The sequence below is a fragment of the Coregonus lavaretus genome (assembly GCF_964263955.1).
Source record: "Coregonus lavaretus genome assembly, chromosome: 9".
NCBI classification, from domain to species: domain Eukaryota; kingdom Metazoa; phylum Chordata; class Actinopteri; order Salmoniformes; family Salmonidae; genus Coregonus; species Coregonus lavaretus.
In genome coordinates this window covers 11,244,991-11,260,479 of record NC_139996.1, presented here as the reverse complement: position 1 = coordinate 11,260,479, position 15,489 = coordinate 11,244,991, and the positions used below count along the sequence as shown (strand labels likewise).

General features: G+C 41.3%; 1 protein-coding gene across 1 annotated transcript in view; it reads right to left on the bottom strand.

Annotated features, from left to right (window-relative positions):
- Positions 1 to 3,529, bottom strand: part of LOC311134633 (cystic fibrosis transmembrane conductance regulator-like) — a gene marked incomplete at its 5' end in the record, with an annotated part of 84,559 nt that extends 81,030 nt beyond the window's left edge. The window contains 2 exons of the mRNA XM_084168368.1: positions 1,964 to 2,074; positions 3,477 to 3,529. Coding sequence (XP_084024494.1) covers positions 1,964 to 2,074; positions 3,477 to 3,529 — 164 coding nt within the window. The remainder of the gene's footprint in view (positions 1 to 1,963; positions 2,075 to 3,476) is intronic.
- Positions 3,530 to 15,489: the final 11,960 nt, after the last annotated feature.

The following is a 15,489-nucleotide window of genomic DNA, read 5'->3' as shown; positions in this document are numbered from 1 at the left end:
AGGGACAGAGAGAGAGAGAGAGTGCGAGAGAGAGAGCGAGAGAGAGAGACAGAGAGACAGAGAGAAAGAGAGAGAGAGAGAGAGAGAGAGAGAGAGAGAGAGACAGAGACAGAGAAAGAGAGTGAAAGAGAGAGGGACAGAGAAAGAGAAAGAGTGTAAGAAAAAAAAACGAAATAACTGTAAGTCGCTCTGGATAAGAGTGTCTGCTAAATGACTAAAATGTAAAAATGAGAACGTGTGCACGGATGATAGATTGAGGGACCATACCAACCTGTTAATTCAATGTAAAGTTCAAATTCCCATGCAGCTACCAGCAGTATTTGGCAGATTAAAAAAATGTCCCGGTCATCTATCACCCTCCAGGCATCTGGCCCTTTTAAAGGTCGACTTTTACACCCATTTAGAGGGCTGCTGGCACCCTTTACCGTGACGCTGCCCCTACCCCAGCCCCACTGGGGCCCCCGAAGCAGGGCCATCATGGGGCAGGGTTGTGTTTGCGTCATTTCGGGGGCGAAAACATGGGTGGCTTTAACGGGTGGCATTTAACGGGTGGAATTTAACGGGTGGTATTTAAATGGGTGGTATTTAAATGGGTGGCATTTAACGGGTGGTATTTAACAGGTGGTATTTAACGGGTGGTATTTAACTTAACAGGCGGTATTTAACTTAACATGTGGTATTTAACGGGGGTATTTAACGGGGGGTATTTAACGGGTGGTATTTAACGGGTGGTATTTAACAGGTGCTATTTAATGGGTGGTATTTAACAGGTGGTATTTAATGGATGGTATTTAACAGGTGGTATTTAACGGATGGTATTTAACAGATGGTATTTAACGGGTGGTATTTAATGGATGGTATTTAATGGGTGGTATTTAACTGATGGTATTTAACGGGTGGTATTTAACGGGTGGTATTTAACGGATGGTATTTAACGGGTGGTATTTAACGGGTGGCCTAAGATCCTTCCCTTTTTCTTTATTTTTTCTTTATTTTCTTACAATCCTCTCAAAGGTGACATTTACTCGCTCTTAAATAACGGGGACAGAGCGGAGAAGGCACATACAGTGTGGGGAGAAGAGAAAAGGCAGAGGGATTGGAGAGAAAGTGAGATTGAGAGAGAGCCCAGCCTGCCCCATCCTGTCTCCAGTGTGTTTGTTTGGGAACACGCTAAGGTTTATGTTTGTCTGTCCTCCTCCAACCAAAAAACATCCCATATTTTAGGTTGGGGTTGTCTGTCTAGAATTTCCAGTTTCTTAAGCTAATCATTGCAGTCATTGGATGGGCGGTGGAATGGATGGGGGGTTATTACAGTAAATACACTTAAAGGGCAGTAAGAAACATGAATGATCAACTCTCTCAACTCAACAAGACGACAACAAAGAAGGGACCAACAACAATGCCAACAGGAGCACTCAATTTGATATATTGATATAAAATAGGTCCTCTACGTAGGCTACTGTATGTGCCTACATGTGTGTAATCAAATTAGTTTCTAATTTAGAATGTATTAACTTCCAATGTGATTCTAATTTTGAATGTATTAACTTCCAATGTGATTCTAATTTAGAATGTATTAACTTCCAATGTGATTCTAATTTAGAATGTATTAACTTCCAATGTGATTCTAATTTAGAATGTATTAACTTCCAATGTGATTCTAATTTAGAATGTATTAACTTCCAATGTGATTCTAATTTAGAATGTATTAACTTCCAATGTGATTCTAATTTAGAATGTATTAACTTCCAATGTGATTCTAATTGAGAATGTATTAACTTCCAATGTGATTCTGATTTAGAATGTATTAACTTCCAATGTGATTCTGATTTAGAATGTATTAACTTCCAATGTGATTCTGATTTAGATGATGAATAATAGTTATAAAATGGTTATATCAATTTAATATGAGTCCAACGTGCCTTACATTTTCATAAAGTGAGGCACTTTGGCTGATACAAACCTTTCTAGTCGTTCAGAAAGATTGTCTGCGAGATCAAAAGATGGTGCTTTATAAATATCTGTCAACTCCAACTTATTTCTGAAGCCCTTCCTCAACAGTGGAGATGTCCACCTGCAAAACAACCGAACGGGTATAGGAGGTTTATTTAGTTTTATTTCACCTTTATTTAACCAGGTAAGCCAGTTGAGAACAAGTTCTCATTTACAACTGCGACCTGGCCAAGATAAAGCAAAGCAGTGCGATAAAAACAACAACACAGAGTTACATATGGGGTAAAAAAAACATAAGGTCATAAAATACAACAGACAATATATATACAGTGTGTGCAAATGTAGCAAGTTATGGAGGTAAGGCAATAGGGTTGGGTTGGTAATACGCTCCTATCACATTTCTCCACTCACACAAGCAAACACATCATCCCATTGGGCACACACATCATTTCAAAGTCCAGTTTTGATTTACATTTGGTTGAGTTATCAATTAATTTGAATACAACATGAAATCAACCAAAAAAAATGTAACCATGTCATTGGATTTAGATTAACAGTTGGGTGAAAAAAAGACCAAATTCCCTCATGTTGATGACTTTTTGCAAATCCAATCAGTTTTCCATGTTGATTTAACATTATTACATTGACTTTTTTGTTGAAATGACATGTAAACAATGTTGATTCAACCAGTTTTTGCCCAGTGGAAAACTCACAACAAGTGAGTAGGCTATACATTGGGTATAGGGTATAGAATATAGCCTACTTCTGAGGTACCTACATAGATCAATGTCCTCTGAAGTTTACCACAGATAGGCCAAATCAATAAATGTATAAATTAATTAAGCAAACGCCCAGTCATATATATAGGGTGACAAAATCAAACAGCAAGCAAACAGCAGAGTGCATGTAGTGGGAGAATTAGGCATACTACATCTTAGATAGCATTATATAGATAGCTAAAAGATAGCTGAATATCTATTTGTTTAAAAAAATATATAGGCAATCCTGAGTAGGCTATGTTGCATAATAATGAGTTTTGGGATGACATGGACTTTTCCAATGGCAGGAAGCATGTGCTGCGTAGGCCTATTGTAGGATACATGATGGCACTGTACATATCTTTTACGCGCCGGAAGAATGACGAGAGATGATTAGTATCAATTACACATTTCATACAAAGATAATCATTATGAAAGTTATGAAATCGGAACGTGACGCACTAGAGCGCAAAAGGGCTGCTGGAATTTCCTCTCGGAGCAAAACAGGACACAGAAACTGTCCATGGTGCATAGTTGCCCTAAAAGTGACCATTGAAACAACTATAAAATAATAAGTAAAATTCCTGTGACCTGCCTTCACCTGACCTGGTCCCCTTTCAACAATGTGCTCTCCAAATCTGGCAACCACGTCTAGCAAATCATTCCATGGTTTATTTACGTGTCCACGTCTAGCAAATCATTCCATGGTTTATTTACTTGTCAAATCAGCCGGGACATAGATGAAGAAAACATATAATTCCTTACCAGAAGAAATATTTGGAGAGGAAGTTTGCATCTTCCACGGGTGACTTCTGCATCCTAAGAGCACCGCCAGTTTGATTTCACTGCACCTGTATCGCTGTGTCGCTCACATTTGTTTCCCTCCGCTTCCCTTTTCCTTGAGGATGACCCAGCCCTTGTTCTGTTCTGACTTCCCCACCTTGTGCCGACTGTAGCCTAAATGCGCAGATCAGAGGTGATGTCAATGTTGCGAAATTGTCTCTTCCCAAGCCGGAGCTGCGACCACTATCCAACACACTATCGCACTATCCGGCTTCTCAGTTCAGCATTTACTGTTCTCGCACACTGCAGAGCGCACAACACAGACCGCAGCAAATGGGCTGTCTTGTCCTTTCCTTGATCCCAACAATGAGAACACGGTGGTTAGCGAGAGGATCATTTATGGGCTCGCCAAAGATCCCGAGCGCGTCATTTCCATAATGACAGGCCCCTGCAAAAAATGACACGGGTTGCATATTGTGGCAACCCAATTTGCAGAGACATAAACTACTACATTGCGCACCACTTTTTAGCAGGCTGGTTTCACCTCTTCTGCAATTATGTGACCTATTATTTGAATCAATAGGAGGATATGTGATATCATTAATTTGATAGAATGAATGTGGTCCTTCAGAAAACCCAGTTATATCACCTGGGGTTCCAAGCAAAGAATGTATTAGTCTAAAAATATTAGATAATAGAGTTAGTCTGGAGAATATTCAAGAAAAAGTAGGTTAAGTCCTGTCATTTTCTGGGTCATTCCACGAAATGAATCCTTTTGCGTCCCTTTACATTTTACATTTTAGTAATTTAGCAGACACTCTTATCCAGAGCGAATTACAGTTAGTGAGTGCATACATTTTTCATACTGGCCCCCCGCCCAACCACAACCCTGGCGTTGCAAGCGCCATGCTCTACCAACTGAGCTACAGGAGGGATCCCTTTGATGTTATAAGTACAACTTTTGCATCAATATTGCATTTTAAATGCCTGTAATATTAAACTAAATGGCCTTTAATATAGACCACATGGAAAATGCAATAAATCTGATTTTTAAACCTCTACTGCACACCATTGCCTTCAGGCAACAGAAAACATTTTATCCCCTCACACCCCCTATATATTTGTTTAAATTCCTACACATGACAATATGTGATGACAATCTAATGAGGTCCAGAAGTTGGTATGATGTCACAATCAAAATATATTTTAGATTCTTCAAAGTAGCCACCCTTTGCCTTGATGACAGCTTTGCACACTCTTGGCATTCTCTTAACCAGCTTCATGAGGAATTATTTTTCAACAGTCTTGAAGGAGTTCCCACATATGCTGAGCACTTGTTGGCTGCTTTTCCTTCCCTCTGCGGTCCAACTCATCCCAAACCATCTCAATTGGGTTGAGGTCGGGTGATTGTGGAGGCCAGGTCATCTGATGCAGCACTCCATCATTCTCCTTCTTGGTCAAATAGCATTTACACAGCCTGGAGGTGTGTTTTGGGTCATTGTCCTGTTGAAAAGCAAATGATAGTCCCACTAAGCGCAAACCAGATGGGATGGCGTATCGCTGCAGAATGCTGTGGTAGCCATGCTGGTTAAGTGTGCCTTGAATTCTAAATAACTCACCGACAGTGTCACCAGCAAAGCGGCCCCACAACGTAACACCTCCTCCTCCATGCTTCACGGTGGGAACCACACATGCGGAGATCATCCGTTCACCTACTCTGCGTCTCACAAAGACACAGCGGTTGAAACCAAAAATCTCAAATTTGGACCAAATGACAGATTTCCACCGGTCTAATGTCCATTGCTCGTGTTTCTTGGCCCAAGCAAGTCTCTTCTTCTTATTGGTGTCCTTTAGTAGTGGTTTCTTTGCAGCAATTCGACCATGAAGGCTTGATTCACGCAGTCTCCTCTGAACAGTTGATGTTGAGATGTGTCTGTTACTTGAACTCTGTGAAGGATTTATTTGGGCTGCAATCTGATGTGCAGTTATTCTAATGAACATATCCTCTGCAGTAAAGGTGACTCTGGGTCTTCCTTTCCTGTGGCGGTCCTCATGAGAGCCAGTTTCATCATAGCGCTTGATGGTTTTTGCGACTGCACTTGAAGAAACTTTCAATATTCTTGAAATTTTCCACATTGACTGACCTTCATGTCTTAAAGTAATGATGGACTGTCGTTTCTCTTTGCTTATTTGAGCTGTTCTTGCCATAATATGGACTTGTGTGGTGAAAGGAGTCAGGCGCAGGAGGGTAATCACCAAATACAGAGTTTATTCCTTCGTTGACACACACATGCGCTCCAATAGCGATCAACGAAACAGGCACAGGGGAAACAAACATCCCTGGCAATTACACTGTAACGGAATCCAATAATACATAGGCACAGTAGGTGTGTCCAAACTTTTGACTGGTACTGTATATATATATTTTTTAATAGTTTTTGTTAGGAGAGGCTACTTTTTTGTTGCCTCAGGGCAATGTTGTTCAGTAGACTACTTTTCAGGGCAATATAATGCTCAATTAATGACATGTAATTTGATGTAAAATGATGGCCTTGGTCAATGGTATGCCAACATATCCACTGACATTCACAGCCTTCACAGGCAATGAACAGGGACATTCTATGGGCGAAAGGAGCCTAATCAAGCATACCCTCTGATAGTGAGGACAGTGGGCTTGAGGACAGTGACAGCATGGGAAGAATGGGCCCCAGAATCAGGTTTGAGAGGCGGTGAAATACTAGTTTGTGCCCAACTTGTATTTTCTTATGACATGTTTTATTTGTTATTATTGATACATTATCAGAAAGCCTAAATTGTCCAAAAAGGAAGAGATGCAATATCTTTTAAAATGATAAAACAAAATGTGTGCAGTAAAAGGGTTCTACCTGGAACTAAAAAGGGTTCTCAAATGTGGACAGCCGAAGAACTATAGTAATTTTTTTCATTCAATAACCTCTTAAAAGGTGCAATATGCAGGAATCGCTCCACCATTTCCTGGTTGCAAAAAAATCTAATAGCTCGCTTAATTTCAGTTTGGCCAACAGCATACCACCCTGCTTCCCACTGCTGGCTTGCCTCTGAAGATAAGCAGTGTTGGTCCTGGTCGGTCCCTGGATGGGAGACCAGAACCTGCTGGAAGTGGTGTTGGAGGCACTCTTTCCTCTGGTCTAAAAACAATATCCCAACGCCCCAGGGCAGTGATTGGGGCCATTACCCTATGTAGGGTGCTGTCTTTCAGATGGGATGTTAAACGGGTGTCTTTATTGACTCTCTGTGGTCACTTAAGATCCCATTGCACTTATCGTAAGAGTAGGGGTGTTAACCCTGGTGTCCTGGCTAAATTCCCAATCTGTCCCTCATATCAATCTGGCCCTCATCCTCTCCCCTGTAACTATTCCCCAGGTCATTGCTGTAAATGAAAATGTGTTCTCAGTCAACTTACCTGGTAAAATAAGGGTAGAAATTGTTTTTTAATGATGTGTAGAGAATCATTGTACAATCTAAACTGCTGTGAGATATATTTTAAATACAAATATTGTATTTTCAGCTGTTTGAGGCTGGTGTACAAAACCGAAAGTAAAGCAAAAGCTAAACTAAGAACGGGAAGCATATAAATAGTGCACATAGAACAGATCTACCGCTTCTTAGACATGCTTTCAATGAGAATGACAGATCTATAACTCACTTTTCTATGTGGTTTTGGTGGGGTCACCCAAAAAGTTACATATTGAAGCTTTAAGATGGGAAAACATGTTTTTTATTAAGTTGAACATGTGCTCTTCATGACAGAATGTTAAAATTAGGTGAAATCAAACGTCTTTTTTCAACAAGTTACACTACACAAAAAGGACTAATTCTGTGGAACGACCCTTCTACACTTTGAAATAGCAAGAACAAAATGAATAGTGTGGGCTACATCCAATGACTTTAGAATCAAATAGCCTACATAATGCACAATCCTGTACAAAACGGTATTATATTTTAATAACCTGAGTCCATTTACTCACAAAACGTTAATTCACTCATAGTTAAATCCTTCAAAACAAGTTGAGATAGGAAACAAATGATTCTACAATGTCATTCACAAATTACTGTAGAATGATCAGATCACACCCTGTCAGACATCAAAAGGCATAGTACCAACAATTCTTACAATCGTATTCTGAGATTACACGAGCAAAAACAAACAACATGGATCTGCTAACAGAGAACTTGAAACTTTATATCAGCTTAATCACAATTTAATCAGTCCAGTTTTAGGGAGGATGAAAAAGTCAAGACATTCCATTATGGAACACAGTAGTCTTTAATAAGCGTGCTAGTGGGCTACAAACAGTGTTCTCTCACATCTTGACCCCTCATTATAATCAGTACACTCTTAGAAGAAAAGGTGCTAGAACCTAAAAGGGTTTTTCGGCAGTCCCCATAGGAGAACCCTTTGAAGAACCCTTTTTTGGTTTCAGGTATAATCCTTTTGGTTCAATGTAGAACCCTTTCCACAGAGGGTTCTACATGGATCCCAAAAGGGTTCTACCTTGTACCAAAAAGGGTTCACCTATGGGGACAGCCGAAAATCCCTTTTGGAAGCCTTTTTTCTAAGAGTGTAGGACACATCAGGTATGACGGAGACATCATACAAAATCCCTATTCTCTTGTGCCGGGTTACAAACAGTGTTTCTCAGTTCACCATCAGGTGAGACTATACAAAATCTCCATTCTCCACACAGCTACTATGGTCAGGGCCGTAACCAAGGTTTGAGTTTTAGTGAGGTCTGGAAGGAAGGGGGGCTGTTTCTGAAAGTTGAAGCTCATTTACTGCATTTCTCTACAATAAAAAAACTTTAAAATGCTATTTGGAGAACAGCAAAAACAAGCGAAAATGACCCCAGACATTACCACCTTGGCTGCTGAAGGTTCATTCACCTCAGTCGATCTACAAATACATAGCCTATTAGTTATACAATTGTAATGTTATACCCCTGAAAGAGGGAAATATGAGAAATGATTCACACTGACACGTAGCATCAGCGACGAAACGAAAACCTATGACATTTTTTTTACTGGATTGTTTGCATTTTGATTGCATAAGGAAGATAGGCCATGTGGAGATGATCATATATGATTAGTACAGATTTCCTTAGGGGACCCCACAAGGGGCCCCGACCCCAAGTTTGTTAACCACTGTACTAACCTCTCTGCTTGCTTCCTCTGCTTTGCAGCCTGCCTCAGCCACACCACTGATCACTGCTGAGTGCCACATCACTGTCTGTCTCAGTAACCTATGAGAACTTAGTAGCATATTATTTTCTCCATTTAACGTTAGCTTCTTACTTCATCCTAGCTGGCTAAGTAATACTTGCCAGAACCCTTCAACATTACTGCAATTAAAGTCTCTGGTGGCAGCTATAAGCGAATATTTACCAGTTGTGCACTCATTCTCCGAGAGTCGGTTTTTGTTTGTTTGGGTATGTCTGTAGAGTGGCGGGACAGTTTTAAAATATTTTTTTCCCCGGTATCTCGCAAACACACTGTCTGCAGTGTCTCTAGTTGCCTAATTGAGCGGACTCCGAGCTGGGGTATTTCGTTTCACATCTCAGGCCCTCGGCCTGTACAGCGAGAAGGTGGAGTTAGACTTTTGAGAGAGTGGTGAATGTGCTGCTAAAAAGGCAAATCCGTGAGCCAAATCCGGGGGACGCAGGCGAACATAACGAACAAGCCACTGTTCATGATTCCACTCGTTCACAAAGAGGCAGGCGCTAATAGAACTGATCAAGAATATATGCGTTCTGAGCTTTGATTTACACTGGGAGCAATATTTTGACCCGTAATTAGGTGGGACTTGCGAAGCAAAAGTCCAGACTTTAGATCTTCGTCATACTTCGTCATACCTCCACATTTCTTCATGCAAACTCGCATCGACAAGTAGCAAGTAACCTAGTAAGTAAAGCCAAATAGAATAACTAGTAGATATTATAGCCTTTTTGTAGTTTCTCGATTACATAATTAATATTGTGTATTTATCGTGTATGTTGTTGTTTAGCATTTTTCTAATTACCTAACTTAGCATTTTTTATTACTATAATTTTTTTTATTACCCTGGCCTTTATAGCTAGCTAGCTAACCTTAGGTATCTTTGTTGATAGAAGCAAGGATGGTTCTGTGATACGTACCAGATTGTAACCACTACTCTGATAAGCACACATGTGCATTTTATAATTTTCCAACCTCTGTAACCGAGAAGCGTCGCTGGAGCCGTGTGATAAGGTAAGCGGTTTGCTAGCTGCTAACATACTATTTGGGGTAATAAGTCAAAGATCTGTGGTTAGCTAGGTGCTTATGAAAATTAACTAGATAACCACCAACTGTAGTTACGTGTATAACACATGTTACCTTCCTTACAAGTAAAAAGAAAACCAGCATAAGCTAGCAAAATGACTGTTGTGACCTTTTATTATTGACAAGCCAGCTAGTTAACCTTAGCTCACGGTTTGTGTAGTGATACTTTTCAACGTGGTGACATGCTAGCTAACGTTAGCCCACCAAGGCAGGGATATTTAGCTAGCTAGTTAACGTTAACTCGCCATTCGTGTAGTCAAGACTTTTCCATGTGGTGACATTAGCATCTAACATCTAACATTAGCATGGCACCAGGGCGAGGATAGTTAACTAGCATGTCACCATTTAGTAAAGTCTGACTACACGAACGGTGAGCTAATGTTAGCTAGCTAGCTAGCTAAATATCGCCTGGTGGGCTAATTAGGCACCTTGGTTGGCTAGGTAGTTACATTAGCTAACTAACGTTACACCGTATCTCACCGTCGTGTAATCAGACTTTCCTGACATGCAGTGACATGCTAGCGAATGTGCCTAACGTTAGCGATTAGTGCTAGCTAACGTTAAATATCCCTGCCATGGTGGACTAGCTAGCATGTCACCACGTGTGGGGTCTGCAGAAAAGTCTGACTACACAAACAATGAGCTTACGTAACTAGCTAGCTAACGTTAAATATCCCAGCTCTGGTGGGCTAACTAACATGTCACCACGTGGAAATGTCTGACGACACGAACAGTGAGCTAACGTTAACTAGCTAGCTGATAAATATTAATGAATTTGTTGATATATCTGCACAGTATGTTTGTGTATGGTTCTCATGATTTAGGATTGGGTGTTGAGGGACCACTTGTCACATTGTCCAAGGTGTGTTTGTGTTTTGATAAACAATGGATTTTCTGTCCAGATAAAGATGGTGATACAGCATTGAAAAAGACCCCCCACTGACCAAATGACTTTGTTTTCCAGTCCAACAGGAGTGCATCCCTCAGGTCAACCGGTGCATGGACATCCTGTGCCAGTGTGATCCAAGCACGAGAGTCAGTTGTAGAGACTACAGCAGATCGAGCATGTGGACGGACAGGTCAGTAATTCATCAAATGTAATACAATATTGTGTAAAACATTGAATTTATAGATGTACTTTTGTCTCCCCTTTTGTCTCCCCATGAGGCATGACATGCAGAACATCTTCAGGCTCCCCCCATTAGAAGCAGTGCATGATGTTCAATGTCACCCTCTGCAAGGAGATCTGCCGGAAGTAATGGCTCTCCCATCCTTAAGATGTACTCTCTCTCTAGTTAAGCAGTCCAGATGATTTTCGTAGGGTGTGTCCTATCCAACTCTACTTACTTCTTATTTGGAGTCCAATGGAAACATTGAAGTTTCAGGCACCTCCACCATGGCACAGTTACAGAATGTTTTCACTGAGATGCATTTTGGGTGCTCAATGTTTTTCCCATACAAACCACAGAAACTGTTTTGTTCCACGAATGCATCTGTTGTACATGACTAATCAAATGACCCGTGAAGTCAGTTAGACGTCAGTCCCTTTCAGACAATCCGTCAACCACTGTTGGACCTCCTTAGTGATGTTGCGGCTCAGAGGGTTTTAACTTTCCTCTTGAGAATTAGAATCAAAAGTAGTCGTATAGCTCATCGCAAGACTTCACCTCTTTCGGCAAATAGTACCCTAGACTGTCCTGATCATCTAGTTGAGCATTCCAGAGAAATCCTCCATCCCTGCAGTAATGACCCATCCACATAGTGATACTCATATGATTTTCCAGCTCAGCATTCTGAGGGAAACATTTGCCACAAATGGTGTTCTCCGTGTTGTATGAAAATGGAGTGAGTCAACTCGTTGTCCAGTGAGTGAGGCTTGCCTACACAGTGTTTAGTTATTAGCCTAGTTGTGGTTTACTTCCACTAGAAGGTCCTTGTTATTCCCACCAGGTGTTTCTTCAGGCTGTGTAGTGCACCCAGGGGGGGCCCCAAGACCGAGTTTGGGAAACCCTGCTATAAGTAGCATAGGCCAGTTGAGGCCATTCTCTGTCATTTCTGCCTGTACATCTCTCCTCCATGTGTTTCTAGGTCTCCCTCTGTTCTGTATGGTGCAAAGGACCTTACCATTGAAGAGGCAGTGCAGTCGAAGGATTTTTATATCCAGGAGGAGGGAGGGTCTTACCGGGTCTCTGCTGCACATCACATTGCTTTCCTGTCCAACTTTTTTGGTTTGATGTGTTAACTGGATGGTTATTGACTGAACTGACGTAGAAGTTGCTACTCCAAGTCAGATGGATCTGCAGAAGCAAACCTACTCAGTGTACCGTTCGATGCACTCCTTCAAGCTACTCCTGGGAGTTGCAACTAATGCGGTTATAACATACTTTTTTATCACTTGACTTATCAAATACAATGGGAAGGATCATACAAATTAATACTGTGAATACATATAGCTCTATGACAGTGGTTCCCAACCTGAGGTACTAGGACCCCTGAAGGTTCTTGGCCTATCCACAGGGGGTACTTGAGAAGACTCGTGAGACCATAGGCCTAATGGTAAAATGCACATGTGGGGGTACTTCAGGGGTACTCCGGGCTGAGCAAGATTCAGTTGATGGTACAGTAACCGAAAAGGGTTGGGAACTACTGCTCTACAGTGCCTTCGGAAAGTATTGAGACCCCTTGACTTTTTCCACATTTTGTTACGTTACAATCTTATTCTAAAATGGACAAAATAATGTTTTCCCCTCATCAATCTACACACAATATCCCATAATGACAAAGCGAAAACAGCTTTTAAAAAACAGAAATACCTTATTTACATAAGTATTCAGACCCTTTGCTACGAGACAAAAAATTGAGCTCAGGTGCATCCTGTTTCCATTGATCATCTTTGAGATGTTTCTACAACTTGATTGGAGTCCACCTGTAGTAAATCCAATTGATTGGACATGATTTGGAAAGGCACACACCTGTCTATATAAGGTCCCACAGTTGACAGTGCATGTCAGAGCAAAAACCAAGCCATGAGGTCAAAGGAATGGTCTGTAGAGCTCCGAGACAGGATTGTGTCGAGGCACATATCTGGGGAAGGGTACCAACACATTTCTGCAGCATTGAAGGTCCCCAAGAACACAGTGGCCTCCATCATTCTTAAATGGAACCACCAAAACTCTACCTAGAGCTGTCCGCCCAGCCAAACTGAGGAATCGGGGGAGAAGGGCCTTGGTCAGGGAGGTGACCAAGAACCTGACGGTCACTCTGACAGAGATCCAGAGTTCCTCTGTGGAGATGGGAGATCCTTCCAGAAGGACAACCATCTCTGCATCACTCCACCAATCAGGCCTTTATGATAGAGTGACCAGACAGCAGCCACTCCTCAGTAAAAGGCACATGACAGCCCACTTGGAGTTTGCCAAAAGGTACCTAAAGATTCTTAGACCATTAGAAACAAGATTCTCTGGTCTGATGAAAGTCTCTGAATGTCCTTGAGTCGCCCAGCCAAAACCTGGACTTGAACCCGATCGAACATCTCTGGAGAGACATGAAAATAGCTGTCTAGCAACGCTCCCCATCCAACCTGACAGAGCTTGAGAGGATCTGCAGAGAATGGGAGAAACTCCCCAAATACAGGTGTGCCAAGATTGTAGCGTCATTCCCAAGAATACTCGAGGCTGTAATCGCTGCCAAAGGTGCTTCAACAAAGTACTGAGTAAAGGGTCTGAATACTTATGTAAATGTGATATTTCCGGGTTTTCTATTTTGTAAATTTGCAACGTAACAAAATGTGGAAAAAGTCAAGGGGTCTGAATACTTTCCGAATGCACTGTATGACAGACCACTCCTAAAAAGTAAATACTGTGAATTTGAAGATTTGTCTCTGGATGTCTAAACAATAAATATGTCAATAGATTTTTTGATTCATTCTCATCAATGACAACATTCTAGAACTGAGTTATCACTCATCTAAGTCTGGTATCCAGGGTAATCTGGTTAATGATTATATAATATTGATTATGGGGCTCTTTCCTTGTAGAAGGTTGACAGCTGTATAGAACACACTGTATTGCTAAGATGCTCAAACTTTACTTAATATCTACACTCACCGACACAGGATCAACTTTATCCCTCATGCTGGCCCTGACCAAACCGGTAAATTGCACCTCGTCATAGCTGCACTTCCCCACATGGCCAGACTTATAATAGTCTTCCCACCTTTTAATGCTCATGGTCATCCTTGAAAAATGCAATAAGGTCTGAAATAGAGACCAACATACAAACAATTTATATAGGCTAAGTAAAAACTTTTTTTATTTTTGTATCTACTGCTCTGCTAACTAGCTAGCTAAAGTGTAGTCAGTGGGTAGCTAAGACAGACAGAAAGGGGACGGAAGAAGTTCAACACATTTAATTCAATTAATTTCAATACAGCACATGGATTCCTCATTGATTGGGCACAGAAGGTAGCTGACAGTGTCGGCTAGAGATGATGTGCAGGAGCTTCCTGCAGGAATCTGTAGTCTTGCATGAGGTCTTCTCTGTTGCTAATTAGCACTTCAAATGTTTTAGAGTAAATTGAGGCCAATATATTGATCAAACTCACCTTGTCTGAGAGAGAATTACCGGTTATCAAAACGTCACGCCAAGGTAAGCCTACACCAAACACATACTTAATTTGAAGTGTTTCTAAAATCTCCTATAGGAAAAATGAATGGTGGAAAAACGACTGGAACCATTTCCGTGTTTGACCACTAGGTTTTATGGGTATTATGGGCATCCATTGTGGGGCTCAATTAACTCCAAACCAACGCTGAGATGTTTACATTTTTTACATTTTAGTCATTTAGCAGGCGCTCTTATCCAGAGCGACTTACAGTTAGTGAGCGCATACATTTTTCATACTGGCCCCCCGTGGGAATCGAACCCACAACCCTGGCGTTGCAAGCGCCATGCTCTACCAATTGAGCTAGAATTTACACTGACCCTACTTAGATTGCTTGTCAAAAGATTTTTGATACTATATACACTGAACAGATATATAAACGCAACATGCAACAATTTTTAAGATTTTACTGTGTTACAGCTTATATAAGGAAATCAGTCAATTGAAATAAATAAATTAGGCCCTAATCTATGGATTTCACATGACTGGGAATACAGATATGCATCTGTTGGTCACAGATACCTTAAAATAAAAGGTAGGCGCATGGATCAGAAAACCAGTCAGTATCTGGTGTGACCACCATTTGCCTCTTGCAGCGCAACACATGTCCTTCGCATAGAGTTGATCAGGCAGTTGATTGTGGCCTGTGGAATGTTTCCCACTCCTCTTCAATGGCTGTGTGAAGTTGCTGGATATTGGCGGGAACAAGCTGTCGTACACGTCGATCCAGAACATCCCAAACATGCTCAATGGGTGACATGTCTGGTGAGTATGCAGGCCATGGAAGAACTAGGATATTTACAGCTTCCAGGAATTGTGTACAGATCCTTGCGACATGGGGCAGTGCATTATCATGCTGAAACATGAGGTGATGGCAGCGGATGAATGGCACGACAATGGGCCTCAGGATCTCGTCACGGTATCTATGTGCATTCAAATTGCCATCTATAAAATGCAATCATGTTCGTTGTCCGTAGCTTATGCCTTCCCATACCA